The following is a 24180-nucleotide window of genomic DNA, read 5'->3' on the forward strand; positions in this document are numbered from 1 at the left end:
TTGTATCATTTCGTATCATCCGAGTATGGCGGTAAACGTAACAATGATATGCTAAAATAACCAAACTCTTTATATAGTTTTCGTTTTAGTGTTTGTTATATTATAGTATTTGATTTACGTAACTACAAAGGTCATCTTAGGCAAGGGTTTATCGCACGAAGTACCAAATCTAACACATTTAAAAAATTCTTTATTCCATTTCTGTACACAGCGGGGGAGAAGTTATTTCTATTATTTACACTAACAACTAAGACTCTATTTACTCTCTTGGGAGAGAGTGGGAGGGTCGAAATTAACACAAGTTTTCTTCGCGATAATGTGTATTATACATTATTTTTTATAGTATTTCGACTATTTTTACAATGTTCAACTATAATACGTAATGTTTTACGCGATTATTTACATATTTTCTAGTATTACGTAACGCGGGAGGGGGGAATTGATTTTCCCGGAAAATTTATAGCTTGATGGTTCTAAAATGATGTTTACTCGCCCAAATACTGTCTAAGAACATTAATTAGTTAATCAGAGATAAGAAAACGATTAAAGAAGCGAATTTATAGCGATTATTTACATTTCATTTCGACGGTTGGAGGCGGGGCTGGGCTTTTCGCGGCAATTTATTGCTTTCACAAGTCTGTGATTTGTTAAAGTAATGTCAACAAATACAGTAGATACTCAATTAAAGCTTAAAAGGAGTTTCCCTTTGATTGCTTTGAGCCAATTGTACAGCTAACATTAGAACTGATACTTTCTCTATACGTTGATCCGCAGACAGCACTCAAACAGCTGTCCCAAAGTATGCTGTTTATGAATCGAAATTAATTTTATATGATAGTTGTACCAGAAAATAATGTTCTGGATTATATAATTTCGCTAGACAGTTTTATAGGGGAAAATTACTTTTACTTCGTATAATAATAAATTAGGCAACGAAAACTACCCCGCGGCAATTTCCTCATTGCTGATCTACAATACAATTATTTTCCAAGAACCCTTATGGGGTGTACATAAATGACATCAACATTGGGACGCGGTTAACAACACCTGTTCCGAGGGGAGGGAAGAGTAAGATCGGACACAATGACAGTTTTACTGCTTATTAGCATTTACAGTTTTTTTTATAAAACTTATCTCTAAACTCAGAATTAAGGCTTTTGCCATTTTATAATGTTAAAAGTTTAAAAATTAAAAAAAAAAAATATTACAAATGGTCCCACCCAGTGCCGTAACTAGTTATTCCCGTGCCCTGTTCAAGAATTTCATTTAGGCCCTTTAATTAATTAGGTTTGGAAAAATAATAAAACGATACATGCATATTTTGGGCCCCCCTTTCAAGTGGGCCCTGTGCGGGTGCACCTGTTGCACCTGTACTAGTCCTACCAAAATTTTAATTGTTGTTGGGAAACTTGAGCATCTCGTTTTCAGTTTATTTGTTCATTACTTTGTTTTTTTAGAGGTACAAACCACGCTATTTTAGTGTTTAATATTATACTGTATATATATATTAGATAGGTGACATGGAGAAACTAGAGACCATGTTTATGCAGTTAGCCTGGGCGACCAGTTTGAGCAGTATGTCACAAATAAACGATTATAAATGGTTTATTGTTGAGAAAAGAAAAAAATATGATGAAAAGTACAGATAAAAAAAGGCACTTCCTTTAAATCGGCAAAGGTGGGGGGCGCTCCGGGCGTTTAACTATGAGGGTGAAAATTAAGTCGGAGCTTTTTTGGTATGAAAATAAGAAACTTTTATCGTTAAATTTGTGGCTAAATCAGGTATATTTATTAATAATTATACGGATAAAGCTGATAATGGCTGGGATAGAGCAAAACCCAGGTCCATTATCACATTCTCTGCCAAAGAAAGGACGACCGCCATTGACTAGAAGTACAAGTACAGTTAAGATGTCTAAAGCAGCTTGTGTGGATACAATGCTCCGTAGACAACATACATCATCCAAGGAGAAGGAAGGGACGGAAATAACACATGAAAATGAGAGAGAAAAGGAAAAGGAGTCTATGTTGGAAATTTACGGTGAAGTGAGGGAGAGAGATGATAATCCGATAACAACCAGCATAGAACAATTGTCAAAACTTGTACAAGCTTCTCATAAATCCATAACTGAACAAATTTTGGAACTTAAATCCGAAATAAGTTTAATTCACCAGGAGTTAAAGGAATTCAAAACAAAGTTTGGCCTGTTGGAGCAGAAAGTAAATCAACTTGAGGCGATGGTTCCTGACCTTGACAGAAAAATGGAAGCCCAGCAATATATGGTAAATAACACTTTAAATATAATTAAGCAAGCTAACTTAATGTTATTCGGATTCCCAATAGAAGAAAGTACAAGTATAAAAGAAAGCCTAGTTAAATTTATTCAGAAGACCTTAAAAATAACAGACTTTAAATTAGGAGAAATTAAAGACATTTATATAATTAAAAAGGAAAAACCTATTATTCTAAAAATTTCTTTAACTAATGTTCAAAGGAAGAATCAAATAATATCTTATTTTTATAATTATAAAAAAGTTTCATTGGAAGAGCCATATAATAAGTTGCGCATGTCATCTGACTTTACCCAGGAAACAAGAGATCGTAGAGCCAAAATTCTTCCATATTATATAGAGGCTAAGAAAAAAGGTGTCCAGATTTTACTAAGAAATGACTATATCATTTATAAAAACATGAAAATTACATATAGTTTTACAAATAACTGCCTAGTGGATGCTAAAACTTTTTTAGATGTAAATTTCAATTACTAAATTTACCCAATAATACTAATGTTTTTAATAATAATAGCAGTAAGTGCGATAAATCTAAAATGGAATATATGAAAGAGTCTGGAATTAGAATACTCACTTGGAATGTCCAAGGATTCAGAAATAAGTTTTCTTCAACTTATTTAAAAAAGATGATGGAGAAGTATGATATAATAGGTATAGAAGAAACTTGGCTTAATAAATTAACCACAAACGACATACATATTTTACAGACTTTTGATTACATAATGGTCCCTGCTTTAAAAAATCCTGGTGTAGGCAGGCCTAAAGGTGGAATTATGTTAATAATGAATAAAACTTTGGGGAGCTTGATTTACTCTTATACAAGTTCATATTTAATATTTTCTTTGATCAAATTGGAAACAAAAAAACTTAGTAATTTCGCCGAAAGATATCTGGCAATAATAGTCAATTATATTCCGCCTTATGAAACGCTTCAAAGTCCTTATCAAGAAATTGAAAAGATTTTATCGAACTGGTTACATTTTACTCCATTATGGCTAATTATAGGCGATTTTAACGCCAGAATTGGAAATCTCAACGATTCATATTATAAAGGAAATAACCGAATAATTTACAATATAAGAAGTAGCTCTGACACAGGAAGTAATAAAAAAGGAAACTTGTTACTTAAACTTGCCAAAAGTCACGATTTATACATACTAAATGGTCGTACTATAGAGGATTATCCTGGCAGACATACCTTTTTGTCTCCAAGAGGAGCATCGGTCATAGATTATATAATATGTTCAGAATTTATATTGGACCATTGTATTGAATTTAAGGTGTTAGATAACGACCAATCCGATCACTTCCCTTTACAACTAATTATAGGAGAAGACCTGCCTAACCTATTATTGTGCGAAAAGAAAAATATAAAAGAGAACTTACAAGAGATGAAATGTAGATTTAACATTAGAAAATACGAAAGTGAAATAGGAGAAAGAATCAAACTAATCCATAGAGTACAGATTGGAGAAATATACAATTCTTTAATAAAAATTTTTAAAGACTATATTATAGAACCGAATTGTCATAAAACTAAAAACTTAAATAAGAAGAAATATAAATTTAAGCAAGAATGGTTTGATATGGAGTGTTATAGAGCAAAGAGAAAAAAAGAACATGCATTGGTATTATTTCGTAAACATCGATTAAGAGAACAACTAAAGGAATATATAGATTCAAGAAAAGGATATAATAATCTTATAAAGGCGAAGAAAAAGAAATATTTTAATACGATTAATCAAAAATTACTTACTGAGAAAAACAATAATTTTTTCTGGTCAACAGTTAAAAAATATCGACCGAGGATAAAGGAGGAAAAGCAAGTGTTTGTTGGATTTGAAAAATGGTTTGAATTTTTTGGAAAAAGGAAGGCAAATAATATAAATAATACTCTAGAATCAGGACAGGATACAATGAACAGAAATGAGGGTGTATTGGATTCGCCAATTCAGGCTCTAGAAATAGTAAACATTATTAAAAAATTAAAAGAAACTACTGCTGTGGGACCTGATTCCATTCCAAATAGTTTTTTAAAAAGATTACCATTTGATACGGCTGAATTGTTAGCACTTAGTTTTAATTATATGTATGAAAACAGTATTTACCCTGAGTCATGGTGCTCGTCATATTTCCGAATGATATTTAAAAAAGGCGATGAATTAAATCCTAGCAACTACAGACCTATCGCAATTCTCTCTTCATTAAGGAAGATTTTTACATCAATCTTGGCGACAAGATTTATTCAATGGTTGGAAGCAAATTCCCTGATTTCAGACTCCCAATTTGCATTTACTAAAAAGAGTGGAACAGAAACAGCATTATTTACATTAATCTCAATCATTCAAATCCATTTATCCAGAAAAAGACACAAATTATATACAGTTTATTTGGACCTAGAAAAGGCTTTTGACTCGGTTTCAATAGGAACATTATGTGATAAACTAAAAAATCATGGTGCAGATACTTTGTTTATTAAGGCTATAAAGTTTTTATTTGGTCATTACTCCGTTACAATTAAATGTGGAAAAAATGTATACCCACCATTTGATATTTATGGTGGTCTTCTGCAGGGTGATCCACTGTCGCCTCACTTATTCAATTTTATGATTTACGACATTAATGGGCAATTTAATAAAGAAGAGGATGGGATTTTGATAGAGAATCAGCTAATTCATTCAATTCAATATGCAGACGACATTGTGTTAATTTCGAACACTAAAATGGGTCTACAGAGAAAAATTAATTTAATGCAGAAATACTTCTTACAACTAGGTTTAAAAATTAATCCAAACAAAACGTATGTTCAGATATTCCGAAGGGGTGGAAGACTGTCTAGACAAGATTATAATTTTTACCTTTTAAATGAGAAACTAAAAGTAGTCGAGGAGATTTCGTACCTGGGAATTAGTTTATCTTCAACATTATCTTTTGAAGCTCATGCGCAATATATATGGAACAAAGCACACAAATTAATTAATAACCTTATTCACTTATTAATTAAAATAAGAATAAACTCTATACAGAAACAAATGCAGCTCTTTTCAACAATAGTCATAAACTCAATATGTTATGGCTTTCCAATATGGGGCATGGACTGGATATCCCGACTGGAAAAAATTCAATTATTATACATAAGGAAAATATATGGCTTAGACAGAGCTGTACCCGGATATGCGATCCGGCATGATACAAATCGATTACAACTAGAGTCTTATTTGGTAGTAAGAATTCTAAAATTCTATAAGAGATTGACAAATAGTCATAATATTTGGATAGATATTATATTAAAAAAACTTAAGAGTCTAACTGAGACAAAGGAAAATTACGTAAATAATTGGTATAATAAATTTTGTCGAATGTTGGCAAAATATGGAATATCACCTATACTATTTAATAATACGGAAGCAGATTGGAATTTTGGGTACTCCATTCTAATAGAAAACATGTTTAATAACTCAATCCAGCAAGAAATGGATAAACTACAGAACTCTAAATTTCATCCCTGGTATATTGATAATCTAATTTTCCCTCCTTCGTCTGTTTATTTGCATTTTCCCATTCCATTCGCGATGAAAAGATTTTACATGCAACTCCGACTGAATAGTTTTTATGTAATAGTTAATCAGAATTATCTGAATATTAAAAACAATTTGTGTAACTTATGTAAAGAACAAATCTCGATTTATCATATAATTTGTGTATGTAAGGAATGTACAGAGATCAGAAATCAATTTGGTATTACTGTCCTGTCTAACAGTAAATCAATCACGAAATTCTATAACAACTTATTTCAAATAAGTGCAACAGTGTTAATTAGGCTATATAACTTTTTCAATAAATATATTAAAATGTCTGAGAATGTAAGTAAAAACATAGAAAGCGAATCATAGAGTTAATTGATATAAATTGTAACTTAGAAATAATACAAAATTGTACAGCCATATTTATTATTGTTCCGCTTTTCTATGATTTCCCCCTTGTAACGGGAATTTCCCATAATACGCTAATAAAGATTTTGAATTTGAATTAGAATTAAATCGGCAAAGGTCCGGCCGTGGAGTTATAGCAGAAGCAATGGAGGATCTAGGTAACATGGCGCCATCTAGTGGGAACGAGGGACGTAAATCTGGTTCTTTTTCTTAGAACTCGGATTACTTTTTTGTAGTTGAACCAAAATAAACCAACCTCTGAAAAAATATCAAGCAACTGTGTAGCTTTACATTTCAGAAAACAGCACCGAAAAATGTCAAATTACTTTTTTTGTTTTAAGCGTCAAAGAGGCGATAGTCGACACTTTCGTTTTTTGAATATATCTTTTCTCAGAGTAAATTATATTTTTCAAAACGTAATTTATCGACACGCCAGGGTAATACTAAGCATTTCGACACCAAAATCATCAAAATCTAACGTGGGAATTTTTTTAAAAAAATCGGACGGCAAAGAGCAAACGTTACCTCAGTAGCCTTGCTTATTCTCAGGCAAATATTTATATATACAGTATATAGAATACTATATATATATTATATTAATATATATTACATTAATTATTAGAAAAAAAATCCATTCCTCTGTTTTACAATAATTTTTATTAATTTATTAAAATTTTTTTGTGTAAATGTGTCGAGAATCTCCCGAGGCTAAACGGTCCTAATCCCTTTCTTTGACTAACACGAAAATTAAGTGAACAGTAAATGTATTTAGACAAAAGATACTTATTATTGTGTCCCCGAACTGATAATATATGATTGGTATGCCACAAGTAATTTATTGGTAATTCTAATGCTGGTTTTACCTGAATTCCAGTAATATTAAATTCCGGGAAAAGTGGGTTGGGGAGCGGATCGTAAAATTCAAACACAATAGGCTAATTTCTGGTCGCTGATTGGATGTTAGAGCTGGTAACGTGAAATTTGATTGGCTAGTTTGTTATTTGAGCTAAACACAAGTATTCTCATTCCTTAACTCGTCAGTGTTGCTTGTCAAAGTTCATTGCTCGTTCTTCTACTACGAAATTAATTTTTTGCAAAATGGTTGTGGAAATGGTAAGTATATTTTTTTCTTATAAACATTTTTGCGTCTGTATTTCCGTAGAAGAACATTGAATATAGAATTGACTTCGGATAAAACAATAGCTTTATTTAATATATAACTTTGTCGAGTCAAGCCAGCTACGGTACCTCAACTAGTTGTAATATATTGTCTCCTAAACACTATAAAGTGCAGACGCGCATTCAATAGTGTCATTTATCATGGTTAAATTTTTATTTTAGTAATTTTGATCGAATAACGAAAGGGTATTTCTTCCAATTTATTAATATTTAATAAAATTTGTGAAATTTATCGAGGGAAAAATTCAATCAACTAACACTTTTGTAACGGACATAACGATTTATTAATGAGTAATAAGAATTTCCTTTTTGTTCTTATTGAAATCACACATTTGGTATGGTCAAGCCTTCTTTCGATGAAATCGTGTATCGCGGTCAGAAATAGGGCCTCCAGTGGAGGGGGAGGGGACGGGGGCGCCAACAAAGTGTCGGGCTCCGGGCGCCAGTTATGTTCGCTACGTCACTGAGGGCCGCATTCTGTATTTTATATATAATGGTACCTCGTACTTCGAACGACGAATTCCACAAAAATTCGTCTGGAGGGGAAAGAATGTTCTCGAAGAACGACAGGATTTTCCATTCTATGTGCATTCAAGTCGTCTCTTGCTGGAGTGTTACGTTCCTGTTTCTAATCCCTGTTTAACTTTATTTTTGGAGTGTTTGATTGCGTTATTCGTCGATTTTAAACAATTTCTTGACGTAGTTTTACTTCACCGATAGCTTTTGGGTGCCCCATAGAATATAATTTTACAATAGCAATATCATTTTAAATTTCACAGATTCTGTGTTATAAGTTACGGCAAAGAGCAAACGTTACTTCAGTAGCCTTGCTTATTCTCAGGCAAATATTTATATATACAGTATATAGAATACTATATATATATTATATTAATATATATTACATTAATTATTAGAAAAAAATCCATTCCTCTGTTTTACAATAATTTTTATTAATTTATTAAAATTTTTTTTTGTTTAAATGTGTCGAGAATCTCCCGAGGCTAAACGGTCCTAATCCCTTTCTTTGAATAACACGAAAATTAAGTAACAGAAAATGTATTTAGACAAATGATACCCATTATTCAGTCCCCGAACCTGCAATTCCAGTAAAACAAAATCCGGTAAAATTTCTGCTAATGGATTGTGAAGCGGAACGTGAAATTTAAACACAATAGGCTAATTTCTGGTCGCTGATTGGATGTTAGAGCTGGTAACGTGAAATTTGATTGGCTAGTTTGTTATTTGAGCTAAACACAACTATTCGCATTCTATAACTCGTCAGTGTTGGTAGCTTGTTAAAGTTCTTCTACTACGATATAAATTTTTTGCAAAATGGTTGTGGAAATGGTAAGTATATTTTTTTCTTATAAACATTTTTGCGTCTGTATTTCCGTAGAAGAACATTGAATATAGAATTGACTTCGGATAAAACAATAGCTTTATTTAATATATAACTTTGTCGAGTCAAGCAAGCTACGGTACGTCAACTAGTTGTAATTTATTGTCTCCTAAACACTATAAAGTGCAGACGCGCATTCAATAGTGTCATTTATCATGGTTAAATTTTTATTTTAGTAATTTTGATCGAATAACGAAAGGGTATTTCTTCCAATTTATTAATATTTTATAAAATTTGTGAAATTTATCAAGGGAAAAATTCAATCAACTAACACTTTTGTAACGGACATAAGGATTTATTAATGAATAATAAGAATTTGCTTTTTGTTCTTATTGAAATGACACACTATGGTCAAGCCTTCTTCGGATGAAACCGTGTATCGCGGTCAGAAATAGGGCCTCCAGTGGCGGGGGAGGGGACGGGGGCGCCAACAAAGTGTCGGGCTCCGAGCGCCAGTTATGTTCGCTACGCCACTGAGGGCCGCATTCCGTATTTTATATATAATGGTACATCGTACTTCGAACGACGAATTCCACAAAAATTCGTCTGGAGGGGAAAGAATGTTCTCGAAGAACGACAGGATTTTCCATTCTATGTGCATTCAAGTCGTCTCTTGCTGGAGTGTTACGTTCCTGTTTCTAATCCCTGTTTAACTTTATTTTTGGAGTGTTTGATTGCGTTATTCGTCGATTTTAAACAATTTCTTGACGTAGTTTTACTTCACCGATAGCTTTTGGGTGCCCCATAGAATATAATTTTACAATAGCAATAACATCTTAAATTTCACAGATTCTGTGTTACGACAGTTGCTAAAATACGCAAAATCTATCCGTCCGACCCAATATAACTTTTACTTATTAATCATGGCATCCGCCAGGTGTTTAGAAACAAGGAAGCCTGAAAAGAAGGTTGTCGTTTCGACAAAGGCCAACATGGCGGCCATGTTTAAGATGTCGAAAGTGGCCGCGTCCACCAATAGTCTAAATGAAATTTTCGTCGTATTTACAACGATTATTTTCGAGTATTAATTTGTTATTAGGACATCTAATTGTATAATTTTTGCCTCAATTTATGTGTCTTTGCCGTAAGTTTATCGAAATGGCTATTGTTTAGTATCTGGCCGTCGCTTACCGTTATTTTCTAATGGGAAAATTTGATAAGTTGTTCAAATGGGCAACCTGGAATGAATCGAATTCGAAGTGCGAGGCACCACTGTATTATGTTATTTAAATTATTATATTTATCTCCATATATTTATTTTTTTCTAGTTAAAATTCTATAGTTATCAATGTTGTGTAGTAAATATCATTATTATTTGTCTAAGTAATAAAATACCAGTAAATTAACAATCTGCTGGATTTAACATAAATTTGCTTTTATTACGAGCTTATCATAAAGGAACTTTACAGGCAAAGAGTAAAAAATTGACTTTATATATTATAGAATATGCATTTCGGGTGTGACGCCCCTCGTTAGTTCTCACTTATAAATAGACCTATCCCTCTTTACACGCATTGTATTTTACTCTCACGGCTGTTGTGTGTATATAAGAAGGAAAAGTATTGGAATTGTATAAAATTTGACCCTAGGAATTTTTCACACTATTTTATTACGACTAATTCTGTAATATAAAAGTCAGTTTTTATAAAGTAATGGAAAATAATGCAACTCGTTGCTAGATTTTTTACACGGAAGAAACAATTTAACTCTTTGTTAAAGTTGTGTCGATAAATGCACCTGGAAATGCGTGTTATAACATTAGACAATAGAAGCCCGGTAGTTCAATGGATGTGAAATCGCTTATAATTAATAAATATTAAAAATAATAAGAACGATTAAAAGTTTAAAAGTTGTTTTGAAATTTCCAAATTGTAAATGAAATTAATTTTTAAATTTACGTTATTTCTGTGCGGCAGCGACGGAACATTTTGCTTTTAATATTTTTACAGACATTTTGCAATTGATATTCGCCTTGTAAATTTGAAGATTTTTGCTGTAGCTTTTATACAATACGCAACTAACACATTCGGTCTAAATATAAGAATCTTTAACTAAAATATAAAGTTCTTTTCAAATGTTTTTTTATTAAAAAGATGTAACCAGTATAGAAGTAGAGCGTCGCTTTTCCTCTCAATTCGGTTTCTAAACCAGATATATTATGTGATATTTGCAAAACACACAGAATTATTCGACGCCGATCCATATAAAAAACGCCGTGGGACTACTTATCGGCCGTGCACCGTTCGGCCCGCCATTGCTTAAGCCGGTTTTCGTCGTGGAGTATCGCGTCGATGGCGGAAGCGTAGAAAGGCTCACTCGTTCACGTGACTGCCCGGGAATGTGGCTCATCTGGGTCACGTGACGTTTCTGACGTGTTTTCCCGCACCTTTTCCGACGTCGAAGTGACCGCGAACCACAGTTTGATAAATATTGCATTTGTTACGTTTTCGGTAATACCGTAACATTCTACAACGAAACCCGCGAATTTTAATAAGAAAAGCGATGCTACACTTCTTCCGTAGTAATACTTTGACTTTCTTTCATGGTCGTCTTTCAATATGCATTTCATCACTGTCACTTCACTGCAAAGCACTCCACCTTGAAGGGAAAGTAACATTACACTAAACACTAAAGGGATACAGTACTGTTGTTTTCAGAAATTTGCTTGTGTATTATGAGTTTCCACATGCCATCGATTTTTATTTCATTATTTAAATTTATTCCACTGTATAAAGGAACTTTTGTAGTCACGAAGTGTTTGTGTAATTGTGTTTTAATATTAATTCTTTTTCATTTTAAATAATCTTTACACTGTTAGCTAACACTTCAAATCCAGTTCGGGATCCAGTTCTTTTATCTGTGATTTAAAAGAAATGTAGTGTCAGGTAATCATTAATAAATAGCACATTTTATGAACAAGGTGGAACAATTTATTGTTACAGATTGCTGCTGCGATAAGATGATGTTAAGTAAGATTGTTATTAAATGACTGTGATGAATTAATGCGGTAAACATTTCCTGTGCCGAAACGTACTAGATTGACTCTAGAATTCAACGAAAACAGCTGAAGTGTTCTTTTTTAATGAAATGATTAATTAATTAGTGATTAGTCTATTCTTAATTAGTGATAGGTCCATTAATTGTAAATTGAAAGAATATCTGTGTTCTGGCATAATGCAGTTGATATTTTAGTATTAATAGCAAAAACTGCCTTTATTATCAAGTTTGAAACATTTGTGGTTGGAATTTTAACAGAAGAGTTTTGTGACTATTTAAAACATGTTTCGGAAATGTTGACGAAGAAAGGAAATAGTATCAATCTATCAATAACTCAAACTGTATCAAACCAAACTGTTATTATCAAATCATATTTGAAATTTGTGTGTGGAGTTTGTTACCATTTGTAATTCTTATTGTTTGAAATACTTTAATTTGTCGTCACACTCAATTCAGTTCTAATTTCAGAAGCAAACAAAGAGTGGTGCTAAGTAGAGGTTTGATTATATACATTAAAGTGAAACAAAATTTCTGAGAATCTATCAACTCTTTAATTAAAATTTGATTTTTGAGTAAAATTTTAATGAAGTTTTAAAATGTTTGTTGCTTTTGTAACTAACAATATAAAAATATCATTTTATTTGTTTTTTAAATAGATCGATAAGACATTCTCTGCATTATTGTCGGACATTAAATCCTTTGATTCGAAAAGCTCGGATGAAAATTACGAAGAAGAGTCTTCGAAAAGTTCCGAGTCGGAAACCGGCAAGGGGAGCGGTTCGACGTTTGAAATAAAGTGCTTTGAAACCGAACTAAAAGAAAAGAAAACTATTACTGCTAATATTACCCGTATGAATAAATATAAAGTAATATTTAACCATACCCTTGAAATATCTGTTAAGGTAAGTTTTTTATTATATATTTGTAGTATTGTGTATGAATAGCATTTGAAAAATATTATATTTCATTAAATATATAACATAATCAACTTTAAGATTTATCAATTAAAATTTGTGATGTATGAGGTTGGGTAAAGACAACGAGGAATTATGCCAGGTTGCAATTTGCTCCCTACCTCAAATTAGTAGTGGCTTGCTACTGTACGTCACACTTTTCCTTTAAGAATAAAGTCGTGCCGGTCATCTATCTGGAGAAATTTTGAATTGAAATAACACCACTTCGTGTTTGCGTCGGAAGTTCTAACGTAGATAAATCTTTCCCGTAAGGTCTCGCATTTCGTCTATATAACTCTGTTCTCGAGATTAATGAAAGATGGATGGACAGCAATGGGAATTTATAGGCGTATAATTTTTTAAAATTGCAGCCCAAAGTAAAGTGTATCTAGTTGAATGTAAGAGACTTTTTTCAAGTTTTCTGGAAATTGTTTGTCTTAGATATGATTTGATACATGATAATTAGGAAATTCTAATGCCATGGGTCTTATTTTTCTATTACTAGAACTTACTGATTCCATTGTATTGTTATAATGATTTCATTAGACCAATACCGTATTTTGCAGACTATAAGACGCACCTTAATTTTTAAACAGTTTTTTAAAAAAATACCTATAAGACGCACCTGAATTTTGGAGGCAATTTTTCGAAGAAAAAAGTGCGTCTTATAGTCCGTAAAATACGGTATTCCTAATAGAAAATATTTAAGAGGTAATCTTAGCTTTGTATTGTTAGTCTGTTACTGTGACATTATAAATACTTGAATGAAAATCCCAGAAAAAGTTATGCAGTATTCTTTCGAGAGGTTTTGCATTTGTGATGCTTTAAAGAGCACCGACGACGATCGCTTATTAAATACGAGCATTAAATCCAGTGACGATTTAGAACCTAACAAGGAAAATGAAGACGTTTGCGACTTTGATACCAGAGAAGATTATATAATTTATGATATATAATTTATAGATGATATATAATTTACTTTATTGTACAATAAACACCAAACCAATTTATGTCAAAACAATTGGTTCTATTGACTTAAATTTGTCTACAATTGCCAAATTAAACAAAAAAATCCTATGGATAAAATTGTAGAAATTAAGATGTAGCATAGTTTTGATGGTATTTTACATTGAAGTGAATATGATAATGATATACTTAATTTATTATTATGTTCATTAAGTATAAAAAGTATACTGGTAAATGTATTATTACACTATACAATGAGCTGAAAGAATACGTAGTCTATCCAGTCTCAAAATATAATCAATTAACATATTTGAACATTTGTTAGTTGCTATTGCATTTAAAAGAAAATATTTCTGTACTATAAAGGTACTTAGTTCAATTTGTGATCATCTTTTTGCTTAAAACTGTGTCATTCATTTATTTTATTGAATTTATACATTACTGTGTTATAACTAAATTAATGCTTTTATTTTATTTGCCTTTCTTTAGATGTTGAAATTCTAATAAATTTTATATTCAAAATTGTCATTTTCTTATCTCCTTTAGTTTAATTTCTTTATTGGCTATAAACTTGCAATTATGGAATACTGTAGGACTATTATTTGACATTGGGCTGAATGTGAGCTAATTTGGATTAGAAGGAGTAGAATACATACTAACAGTGTATTTTCTATTCGTATTACATTGTCTCATTTCAAATTATCTTTCTTCTCTTTGGTAAAATACAAAGAAACCTATAGGCAAATAGCGGCAAATATGACAAGAAAATAGATGCGAGAGTTGGTTAAGATGTTATCTTGGTATTTCGTGAATTTGAGTCCTATGAGTTCAGAAATTTGTATTGATTATTTTACTCGGATATGGCAGGCCCTATTCTTTATCACTAAGTCGCCTTATTATGAACTTGGTCATTGGTAGGTATAAGTAAAAGTGCACATTTTATCTGTGAATAGAAAGAGTTTAACAAGAACAGTGTGTTAGAGCAGTGGTTTGCAGTTATTTGATCTGCAGACCACTTAAACTAAGTCATAAATGAACCGGGCACAATCTATGCTCCAATTCACATTTCGGTTTATAAATATCACATTAGACGTTTGTCAGAATAATTTATCTATTTGGTAAACTAATGTTAGAAATGTATGATGCGTACGAAAACATTCGCTTTGGCTAAACAGCAGAGAATTCTAATGGAATAATTTTTCTGTGGGCCACCCGGTGCATGCTCGCAACCTACTTGCGGTCTATGGACTGTGCTTTGAGAATCATTGTATTAGAGAGAAAACACAGAGCAGACGTCTTTGTAGTGAAAGACGAGTAAGCATAAAAGAAATCAAAAAGAATTGGTTATTATTTTTTGATATTTCGTCTGTAATAGTGATTAAGAGTAAGAACAAAATGATCTAACTAAAAATACATAAAAACATTGCGTGACTAAGGAGAAATAGCTTTAAATTTGTAAAAATATGTGCATTTTCACAACCATTTTTCTGCATGAAATTGCACAGTTAAGGTTGACTAGTAGTTTTACTAATATAATTGAATTTCTCACAGAAAATAACAAAAGAATATTCAGCAAAGAAAGGCGATTGGGTTGAAGTAGAATTAACAGACGACAAAAAATATATTATTCGTCCTTCAAGAAAACGGAAAATATCGGAAGGTAAAATTACAGAGCCGATACGCAACGGTTGCGGAATCGTCGACCATAAGGTACTTATTTTAAACGAGATATTATTCGAGAAGAGATTTATTCATTTATTTATTTATTTATGTAAATACTCTTCATTTCGTAGGTATTTTTTACCAAAGGCGTCTGTTTGGATAATTTTATTCCAAAATGCGGAGATCTGGTCGACGTAGAAGCCGTAGAAAGTAACGCAACGAAATACAAGTGGAGAGCAATTAGCGTAAAGAAAGTAGAAGTGAAAGGGTAAGAAACTTTCATGTTAATCATTTATATATAAATATTATAGATAGATCGTTGTCTTTATACAGAAAGATTTGTAGAAAACAATAAATGAATGAATATTTTAAAAATGATTTTGGAGAGTTGTATCTTCAATTATAGCCGAAAGACATGCAAATTTGAATATTTTTTACATTAATACAATGCTAATTGATAAGATAATAATTAACGATGCTAATTTTGTGGCTTTGTCTGTAAAGAATTCAGTGTCATAGTGTATTGTTAATTAAATTAATTGGTAATAAAATGAAAAGATAATTGATATATTCAGTTTCATAGTTTGGGAAAGCATCATACCACAGGCTTTTAGTTGGAAAATTTTCCAGATGAATTAAGAAAAATTATTTAAATTTTGTTGCGTGATGGAATTTGCATCCCACTGGAAAACATTTGTATTTAATTTTTGTTGCAGTATTATGTGAATGTAATTGAAAATTTTAATAAATGGTTAGTGATGTTAGAGGAAAATAACTTTCAGTAGACTGTTTAAACTGTAGAAGATATCCAATTCGGCTAAGTTTGCTTTTAGGTAGATGTTCCGTAAACAGATATTCTTTCATAATCATCATTTTTGGTGGGGAAGAGAACAAATACCGATTGAGATCAAGTGTCTTCTTTGAAGTTTTACTTCACGAGAATTTGGTTATTTTGCAAAATCCTTCTTTTATCATTTACTTAATCCTGTTCTGACAATGCACTTGCACTAACACACAAGTTAGAAAGGACCCAGTGCATTTGACTTTTCTAACTGGAACGTTCAAGGTAAAATATATAAATTTTGATTCTTCTTCTGTCTTTTCATTTGGGGATTAATTTTTTTCTGATCAGTTAATTGGATACCAGGGATTAAACCGTATCGATAGGTCATCCGGAGCTAGATGGAATAGCAATAACTTAAAAGTCATTATATCTCATAGCAATTTAACCTAAAAACTGAATATATTAAACATATGTGTTCAATTCCAGCATATTAAAAGAAAATGTGTGGATAGATTATTCTAAAACTTAATATTAGATTAATTTATTACTATAATTATTATTGTTATAACTCGAATACAAATTATCAACGATTTTCAATTTTTGTAAAGGTGCACGATATCGCCGTCGACGGAGCAACGCGTCGACTCGTTACTTTGCGACGAAGACGAAATAGAAATATCTTTCGACGGAAATTTCGGCACCGTTAATTTGGGCGACAAGAAATGTTTACCGGCTTTATTCAGGTACGTGTATTGAAATTTGGAAAAATGTTTCGATTTCGTATATTTATTTTATTGCAGTAACACTAAAAATTGATTCCCTTCTACAGTAATACGAGTTGCTTGCCTTGCGTATTGCTATCATGCAGGCCAAACGAAAATTATCACGGCACCACTCAGTTTAAAGTCGACGAAAATCTGGATTATCCAATATTAATTTCTCCGAACGAGCCCTTCGACGTAAATGTGGCCTGCATTGCAAGGTTAGTTTACTTATTAACTTTATTATGGCAATTGATTTACAAATTATTGATGTTATTAATAGAACTATTAAATACTAGAGATGAAAGTCTAATAATAAAAAATTTCATTCTATAGTCAACTAGGTTGGAGTGAACAGCTTATGCTTTTCGAATTTGAAGGATTTACCATAGAAAAAATTCTAAAAGTGAAAGTCGAAGATCCAAATCAGGATCTGCCTTTGTCCGACGCAACTTCTATACCTAGACACTTGTTCGTTAATAGACCAAAACATTTTAGAGAAGCATCGGGTTGTGTGATACCGGGAGAGAGACCTCGCGGGTTCGTAATATTGTCTAACTTTTACACGAGATTTTGATTAGCATTTGACGTTAATCTTTGCACTTAACTTTAATAGGGTTAAAAGTCGATTCTCTCGAAAACTGCGGACCTTTCCCATTCCGGAAGAATTGCAGAGCGTCGTTCTGGAAGGAAAACACGCCGTGCGTAACGTGTCCGTTCTCGCAGAGGTTCGTTACGAAAATATACCGTGCATTACGTAATTTTATTTAATACGAATTTATTTGTGATTAATTAAGTTTATTTAAAAAATTAGGAGTTATCTGTAACAAATTATAAAGAGAAATTTCACACACTGCTTCATCTTGAAGAAATACAAATAAATATGGACAGGAAAGACTTTAGTATGGATCAGGTATGATATATTGTTTGATAAACAGTAACACCAATCTTAAAATTCAGTTTGGTAATAATACTTTTTGGCTTCTTTAGGTTTGTTTTCAACCTTGCAATGAGTATTTAACGTTAGAGGTACCGGGACTGGCAGAAAACAGGCCCATGCTATTCATAGGCGACAGAATTACGGCCAGCGACCCGGTAGAGAAATCCAATCCGGTATACGAAGGATTTATTCACAAGGTACGTGCTACGGTGTAAAAAACCTATAAGGAATTTTTGTATTAGAATTCAAAAATGAATATTTTGATATTGGAACCGAAGCAGACTGCTTTTTTTACCATTATTATTTTTAAAAGATTTTTGAGCTACGTGGATTGTCACTTTAAATAAATTTTAAGCATATGTTTAAATAAATGTATATTAATTATATATAGAATTTGGTACCATACTATAATTTTTGTTTTTAATATATTCTATACGGAATAAATAAACTTAAAAGTAATATGAGATTTGTCTATTTCAGATTGATGAAACAAAGATATTTGTCAAATTCAATAGCATTTTTCATAATATATATAAAGGAGAAAGTTACGACGTAGAATTTCATTATAACAGGTAAGAGTTTTAGATTATTATTATTATGTGTTAATGTATTAATGGTAGTGGCTAAAGTAGTAATGCCGTTAGTCGCGTATTTTAAGGAACTGCTTGTGTAGTAGAATCTGAGATTTTCATAATTTGATGCAGACACGTACGCCTCTGTCCATTACTAGATATTTTTCTCACTAAGAGTCTGGTCAGACTTATACTGGGCACGAAAAAGAGGCTTATTAGTGCCTTTAGGCAGAAAGAATAATGTGACCGGAGAGTCGGCACCTCTTTGATGCCTCGTCGGGACTAACACCATTGAGTCTCGTCGATCCATGAGCCACGGCGGCGAGGTTTGTTTTAAATGTAGGTCACACGAGCAACCACATGCACGGGTGATCGAATTAGGGACGGAGACCGTGAGACGTCGGGTTGGAAGTGCATTCGGATTCTAATTAAACCAACAAATAACCGTTTATTTGAGAAAAACATACGATACACAGTATAACGGAACAACTATAGAGATATGATCGCAAGAGAGAGAGAGTTTACATTTGAGCACGCGGGGTGATAAATACCTTGTAGAGGAGTTGGAGATTGGGTGCTTGCCGGTCGAAAAGAAGAAAGTTCCAGATGATAGTTCTTATTCTTAGATAGTCTTAGTTCAGAGGTCAACAGTTGATATTATGGTTGCAGGCGAGAAAAATTATGTACCCATAGAGATACCTAAAATGATGTATCCAACGATATAATAAAACGACGTATTTAAGTGAATCCGAAATTTGAAGCACAAGGAAAACGAATGGCTTGGTTGAGGAACTAGCAACAACTGCCAATAGTTGGTAGCTAGTTGTTATATTGAAATGATGAAATCAGACAGCAGGCCACAAGGTCGCACGAAAGTGTCTTTATCCACGTGGAGAACTTAAAAGAAGATATACTCCCAGTTGTGAAAGTTGACAGATAGTTGAAAAAGTCGATGTTACGACTTTACATTGTTTTCATTGAAGTTGGGATACTCACAATAAAATAGGAATTAACAAATAGTGTGTTAATATTAGTTGTATAATGTATTATTCTTTATTTCAGAATGATTATGAGAAGATATCATCAGGCTATTGAAGACGCATTAAACCTTCCCGAAAATGGTGAGTGATACGTTACATTGCGGAAGGAAATTGTGAGATCTATATTGATATAATTGTTATTGATTTTTCTTTTTTAGTTCTCTTTCCAAATAAAATAGTCTACAAAACACCTCAAGTTCATCTTGTGGAAGTGGTGGCATCAATGCCTTCAATTTCTTGTACACAGAAAGGAGAATTGGAAAAGAAGGAACAGCCAGAACCCAACAAATATATAAATATAAATTCCATTCCTCGTAATGCCACATTCTGCTGTCCCGTGGTAAAGATGGAAGTTAGGTCACCAATTAACAGAAAGTCTGTGACAATTAAGTGGCATAACAAGTCTCTGAACGATCGACAGAAAGTTGCAGTGAAAAGAGTGTTGGACGGAACTTGCCGACCCATGCCTTACGTTATATTTGGACCTCCGGGAACGGGCAAAACGATGACCGTGGTAGAGTGCATTATTCAAATATTCGGTCGTGTAAAGTCTAGTAGAATTTTAGCCTGCACTCCGTCAAATAGTGCTGCAGATTTAATCGTAAGTGAAATATTAATTTCAAAAAGTAAAATTTATATCCGAAATCTTTATATAATTTCATTTCTATATCTTGAAATATTAGGTTCAACGTCTGGCAGAAAGTAACTTATTCACCGAAGACGACCTGGTTAGACTCAATGCCTTCCATAGATCCAACAAGGTTTGTTATTATTTCATTTGAATAACGACGATGCCGTAGCATCTCTCTCTAACGACGACGATTACTTTCAGGTTATGCCAGACTTGGTTAAGCCATTCTATAAAAGTGTAGACAAACTGTCTTTGATTTCTAGTCATCGTATTATCGTTTGTACTTGTGTAACTGCTGGAAAATTTTATAGTCTGGGATTGGGAGTAGACCATTTCACTCATTTATTTTTAGACGAGGTAATTCGGGTTTTGTATTTCTTATTTAACGACAGTGATTATTTCACTGAACGTAAGAGTAAGTGTTTTCTGTTTGCATAAAACTTATTGTTTATTTTCTTGTTTGTAGGCCGGACAGACTACCGAGCCAGAATCGATGTTAGCGATGGAATTAGTTGCAACAGGCAACGGACAGGTAACCGGGCTTTTCTATGATATGGCAAAGGAAATGCAGGATTTCTCGTAGTTTTTTTATTAGAAATATTGTTGGGTCTTAATGACAAATGTATGCTTTTATAATTTTCAAGGTTGTCCTAGCTGGAGATCCTCAGCAGCTCGGACCGGTCGTACACTCCTTTTACTCTAAAGAAAATGGACTTACAATTTCATTTCTAGAAAGGATAATGGCTCTTCCTCTGTATCGGAGAAATCCAGAAAAGTATCGAGAACAAGGAAACTATAATCCATTACTAGTACGATAATTACTTTCAGAATCACATCTTGAATTAGAAAAGTACCAAAGGCTCAGGTTTATAACTTTATAATTTTTTTTTTATAGGTAACTAAACTTGTAGATAATTATAGATCCCATTCGTGCATCATTTCGTTATCGTCACGAATTTTCTACGACTCCGAACTCGTCTGTTCTGCTCCCGAAAGTTTACAGAATACATTTTGCAACTGGGAAGAATTACCGAACAGGACGTTTCCAATGATATTCTGCGGAATTAGGGTAAGTCAAAGTTGTCATTAAAAATGATTTTATATTCAGAATTCTAAAAGTTTTTGTATGAATAGGGTGAGAACTTTCGAGAAGGTGACAGCCCTTCTTGGTTTAATCCATACGAAGTTCTGCAAGTGGTTAAATATTTAAAAAGTTTGTATATCCTGGGAATTTCACCAGATGACATTGGTATCATCACTCCATATCGCAAACAGGTATGTTGGAAAATAATCTGAAGAGGTATAAACCTATGGTGGTATGATAAGAAAAATTACTCAATTTATGTTATCAATAAATTTACATATATTTAATATGACAATCTTATCATAATATACTTCAATTTCCAGTGTTGTCTCTAATAAGTTTTTATTGTTTTCTGATAGATAGTAGTAATTGAACCATATTATGACACGATTGTCATATTAAATATACACTGGTGGACAAAACTTAAGGACGAAGAAGAAATGGGTATGTATATGAAAAACTACGTGGTTGTAGACAAGAGGAGAACAATAGTATTGACAACATATTCAACATGATTTAATATAATAATTATGCTCAAAGGAAGTACACAGGATGTCAAAAAAGGGTGTTTTTTGTAAAAGGTGCATATTGTCCAAAGTCATAGTTGTACAAAAAATACTTACTTACAAACTACCCTGAGCATCACGACAGTAAGGGATATGGTCACCATGAAGTGTGATGCAACTTTGTACACGACATGGCATCCTCAGAACAACATGATCCAGGAGCTGGTTTGTCGGTGGATATTGTCGATCAGTAATATGTCTCTTCAAGGCATCCCATACATTTTCAATCGGATTCAGGTCAGGAGAACAGGCTGGCCAGGCTATGCGATGAGTATCCTTGCGTTCAAGACACTCCTCTATAGTCTGTGCGCAATGACAAGATGCATTATCATCCATAAAATGAAACTTCTCACTGACAGCACCTCGGAAAAATCAAATATATGAGAGCAGAACTCCGTAAATGTACCATTGGCCAGTCATGGTTCCTCGATCAAGCACATACAAGTCCGTATGGCCATTTGACCATGATGCCTGCCCACACCATGATACTGCAAGTCCGATATCAATCTTTTTTCCTGAATATTTTCGGGATGATAAGCATTGCTAACCTCATGCCATAACAGTTGCCGTCTAGAGTCAGATGATAGACTGAATCTACTCTCATCTGACTCTAGACTCTGAGAAGAGTATGGTAGCCCAGTTGTCATTAGTCCAATTGCGATGTGATGGCACCATTGCAAATGGGCGCTTCAGTGAACTCTCGAGAGTGGGACACTTACGACAGATCTTTGGGCGTATAGTCCTTCCTTTCGCAAACGAAAGGAAGGACTATACGCCCAAAGATCGGTTCCTGTGGCTGCCTGTAAATGACTTGCCAGCTCACCAGCTGTGCTGCGTCGGTTCCTTTTTGCTGAAAGAACAATATATTGATCTTGGCGCATCATACTGCTAGGATGACTTCCCCTCTTACACCACTGCACATTCCACTAGTTTGAAATGCTGCCCATAGCCTAGAAAATGATACTGTGCACAATGTTAAATTCATAGACAACAACTGTTATTTGCCACCCTTCTTCCAGCTTTCCAATTATTCTTTCATGAGTAAAATCATCTAAATGATGACTGGAAGACAAGTCCAGAATTTCATTATTGTAACTTCATTCGTTCCTGTTCAAATTTCACATGCAACGAAAACTGACCATATGTGCTGCAGATTGCCTGAAATCTCTTACCCACGTTTTCGCATCATCATCATGTGCAGAACTCAAATATTTGCATAAGTTTTATATCTGTCCTGAAGTTTTGTCCACCAGTGTATGTAAATTAGTTTAAAATATTTATTAGAAACCCTGTAAATATAAGGCAACTTTAGTATTTGGCTTATTTATTCTATGTTATCTATCATTTGATTTAAATTTTCTATTTATTGATGATTTTTAAATATTACCTAGAAATTTTAATTTGATGATGGAATTACCATGAATTATTTATTGGGTAATCATACTTGGACCAATGCAAATTGTTATAAAATAAGATCTTGTGTCTGCTGGAGCAAAACGGGGAAAAAGTTTCTATAGTGTTAAAATCAAGACATAATTTGTATTTATAAATGTCATTACATATATTAATACAATAACTAAAGAAAAGTTTTGTATCAAGAAATTTGTTTAAAATGTTTAATATCACATTATTTAGGTGGAAAAAATCAAATTTATGATGAGCACGAATGGAATTGAAATGTGCAAAGTGGGTTCTGTAGAAGAGTTTCAAGGCCAGGAGAGATTAGTGATAATTATTTCTACGGTAATTATTTTCTTGTTGTACGATTAATTTTAATGTAGAGAGTTCTTTTTGTGTATATTAATTTTCAATGCCGTAGGTTCGAACTTCAGAAGATCAGCTGAACTTCGACGCCAGACACAACTTAGGTTTTCTGACCAATCCAAAAAGGTTTAATGTCGCACTCACCCGAGCACAAGCCCTGCTCATTATCGTTGGAGATCCGTACCTCCTGTCTAATGTAAGTAATTTCTTTAGTTTATTTATCAATTTGGTTTTTAAACTTTAACAATTGCTCGTTTGTATTGGTAGGATAAACACTGGAGGGAACTAATCTCTTATTGTTTGGATGAAAAATCGTACTGTGGATCGGCAATCTCCCTGGAAAAAATACAAGATATACGTTTAGAAGAATAATTAATTGTAGGACTATAGTGTTTTAATATTTCTCATTTCAGATGTAAGGTTTCATCTGTAAATAATTATTTTAATCTGCCTTTTATATATTATGCATATGTAAATTTTGTAAAAATCTTAGACAAATGAATTGAATTGTTAAATGAATATGTATTTTAAATGTATTTATACGAATTGATTGGTGCAATATAAATTTGTTCTATATATATAATGAGATAATTAATTTAAAATCTAATTTTTACCATAAAACAAAACAACATATATTTATAGAGTAACACTACAAAGA

General features: G+C 32.8%; 1 protein-coding gene across 1 annotated transcript; it reads left to right on the forward strand.

The window, feature by feature from the left end:
* The first annotated feature begins 1818 nt into the window (after window positions 1-1818).
* LOC136974952 (RNA helicase Mov10l1-like) lies at window positions 1819-24157 on the forward strand. The gene is made up of 23 exons (XM_067269948.1): window positions 1819-2283; window positions 3000-4259; window positions 12456-12701; window positions 15270-15428; window positions 15512-15648; window positions 16773-16907; window positions 16994-17146; window positions 17262-17465; window positions 17542-17653; window positions 17740-17838; window positions 17916-18062; window positions 18346-18437; window positions 19500-19558; window positions 19636-20078; window positions 20161-20238; window positions 20310-20465; window positions 20575-20640; window positions 20753-20917; window positions 21004-21177; window positions 21243-21383; window positions 23394-23501; window positions 23578-23718; window positions 23790-24157. Exons 1-23 carry the CDS (start codon window positions 1819-1821, stop codon window positions 23892-23894), a joined length of 4845 nt encoding a protein of 1614 aa, XP_067126049.1. The 3' UTR covers window positions 23895-24157.
* The last annotated feature ends 23 nt before the right edge of the window (window positions 24158-24180 follow it).

Source organism: Centruroides vittatus, unplaced genomic scaffold (genome assembly GCF_030686945.1).
Source record: "Centruroides vittatus isolate TY-2023 unplaced genomic scaffold, ASM3068694v2 contig_359, whole genome shotgun sequence".
NCBI lineage: Eukaryota > Metazoa > Arthropoda > Arachnida > Scorpiones > Buthidae > Centruroides > Centruroides vittatus.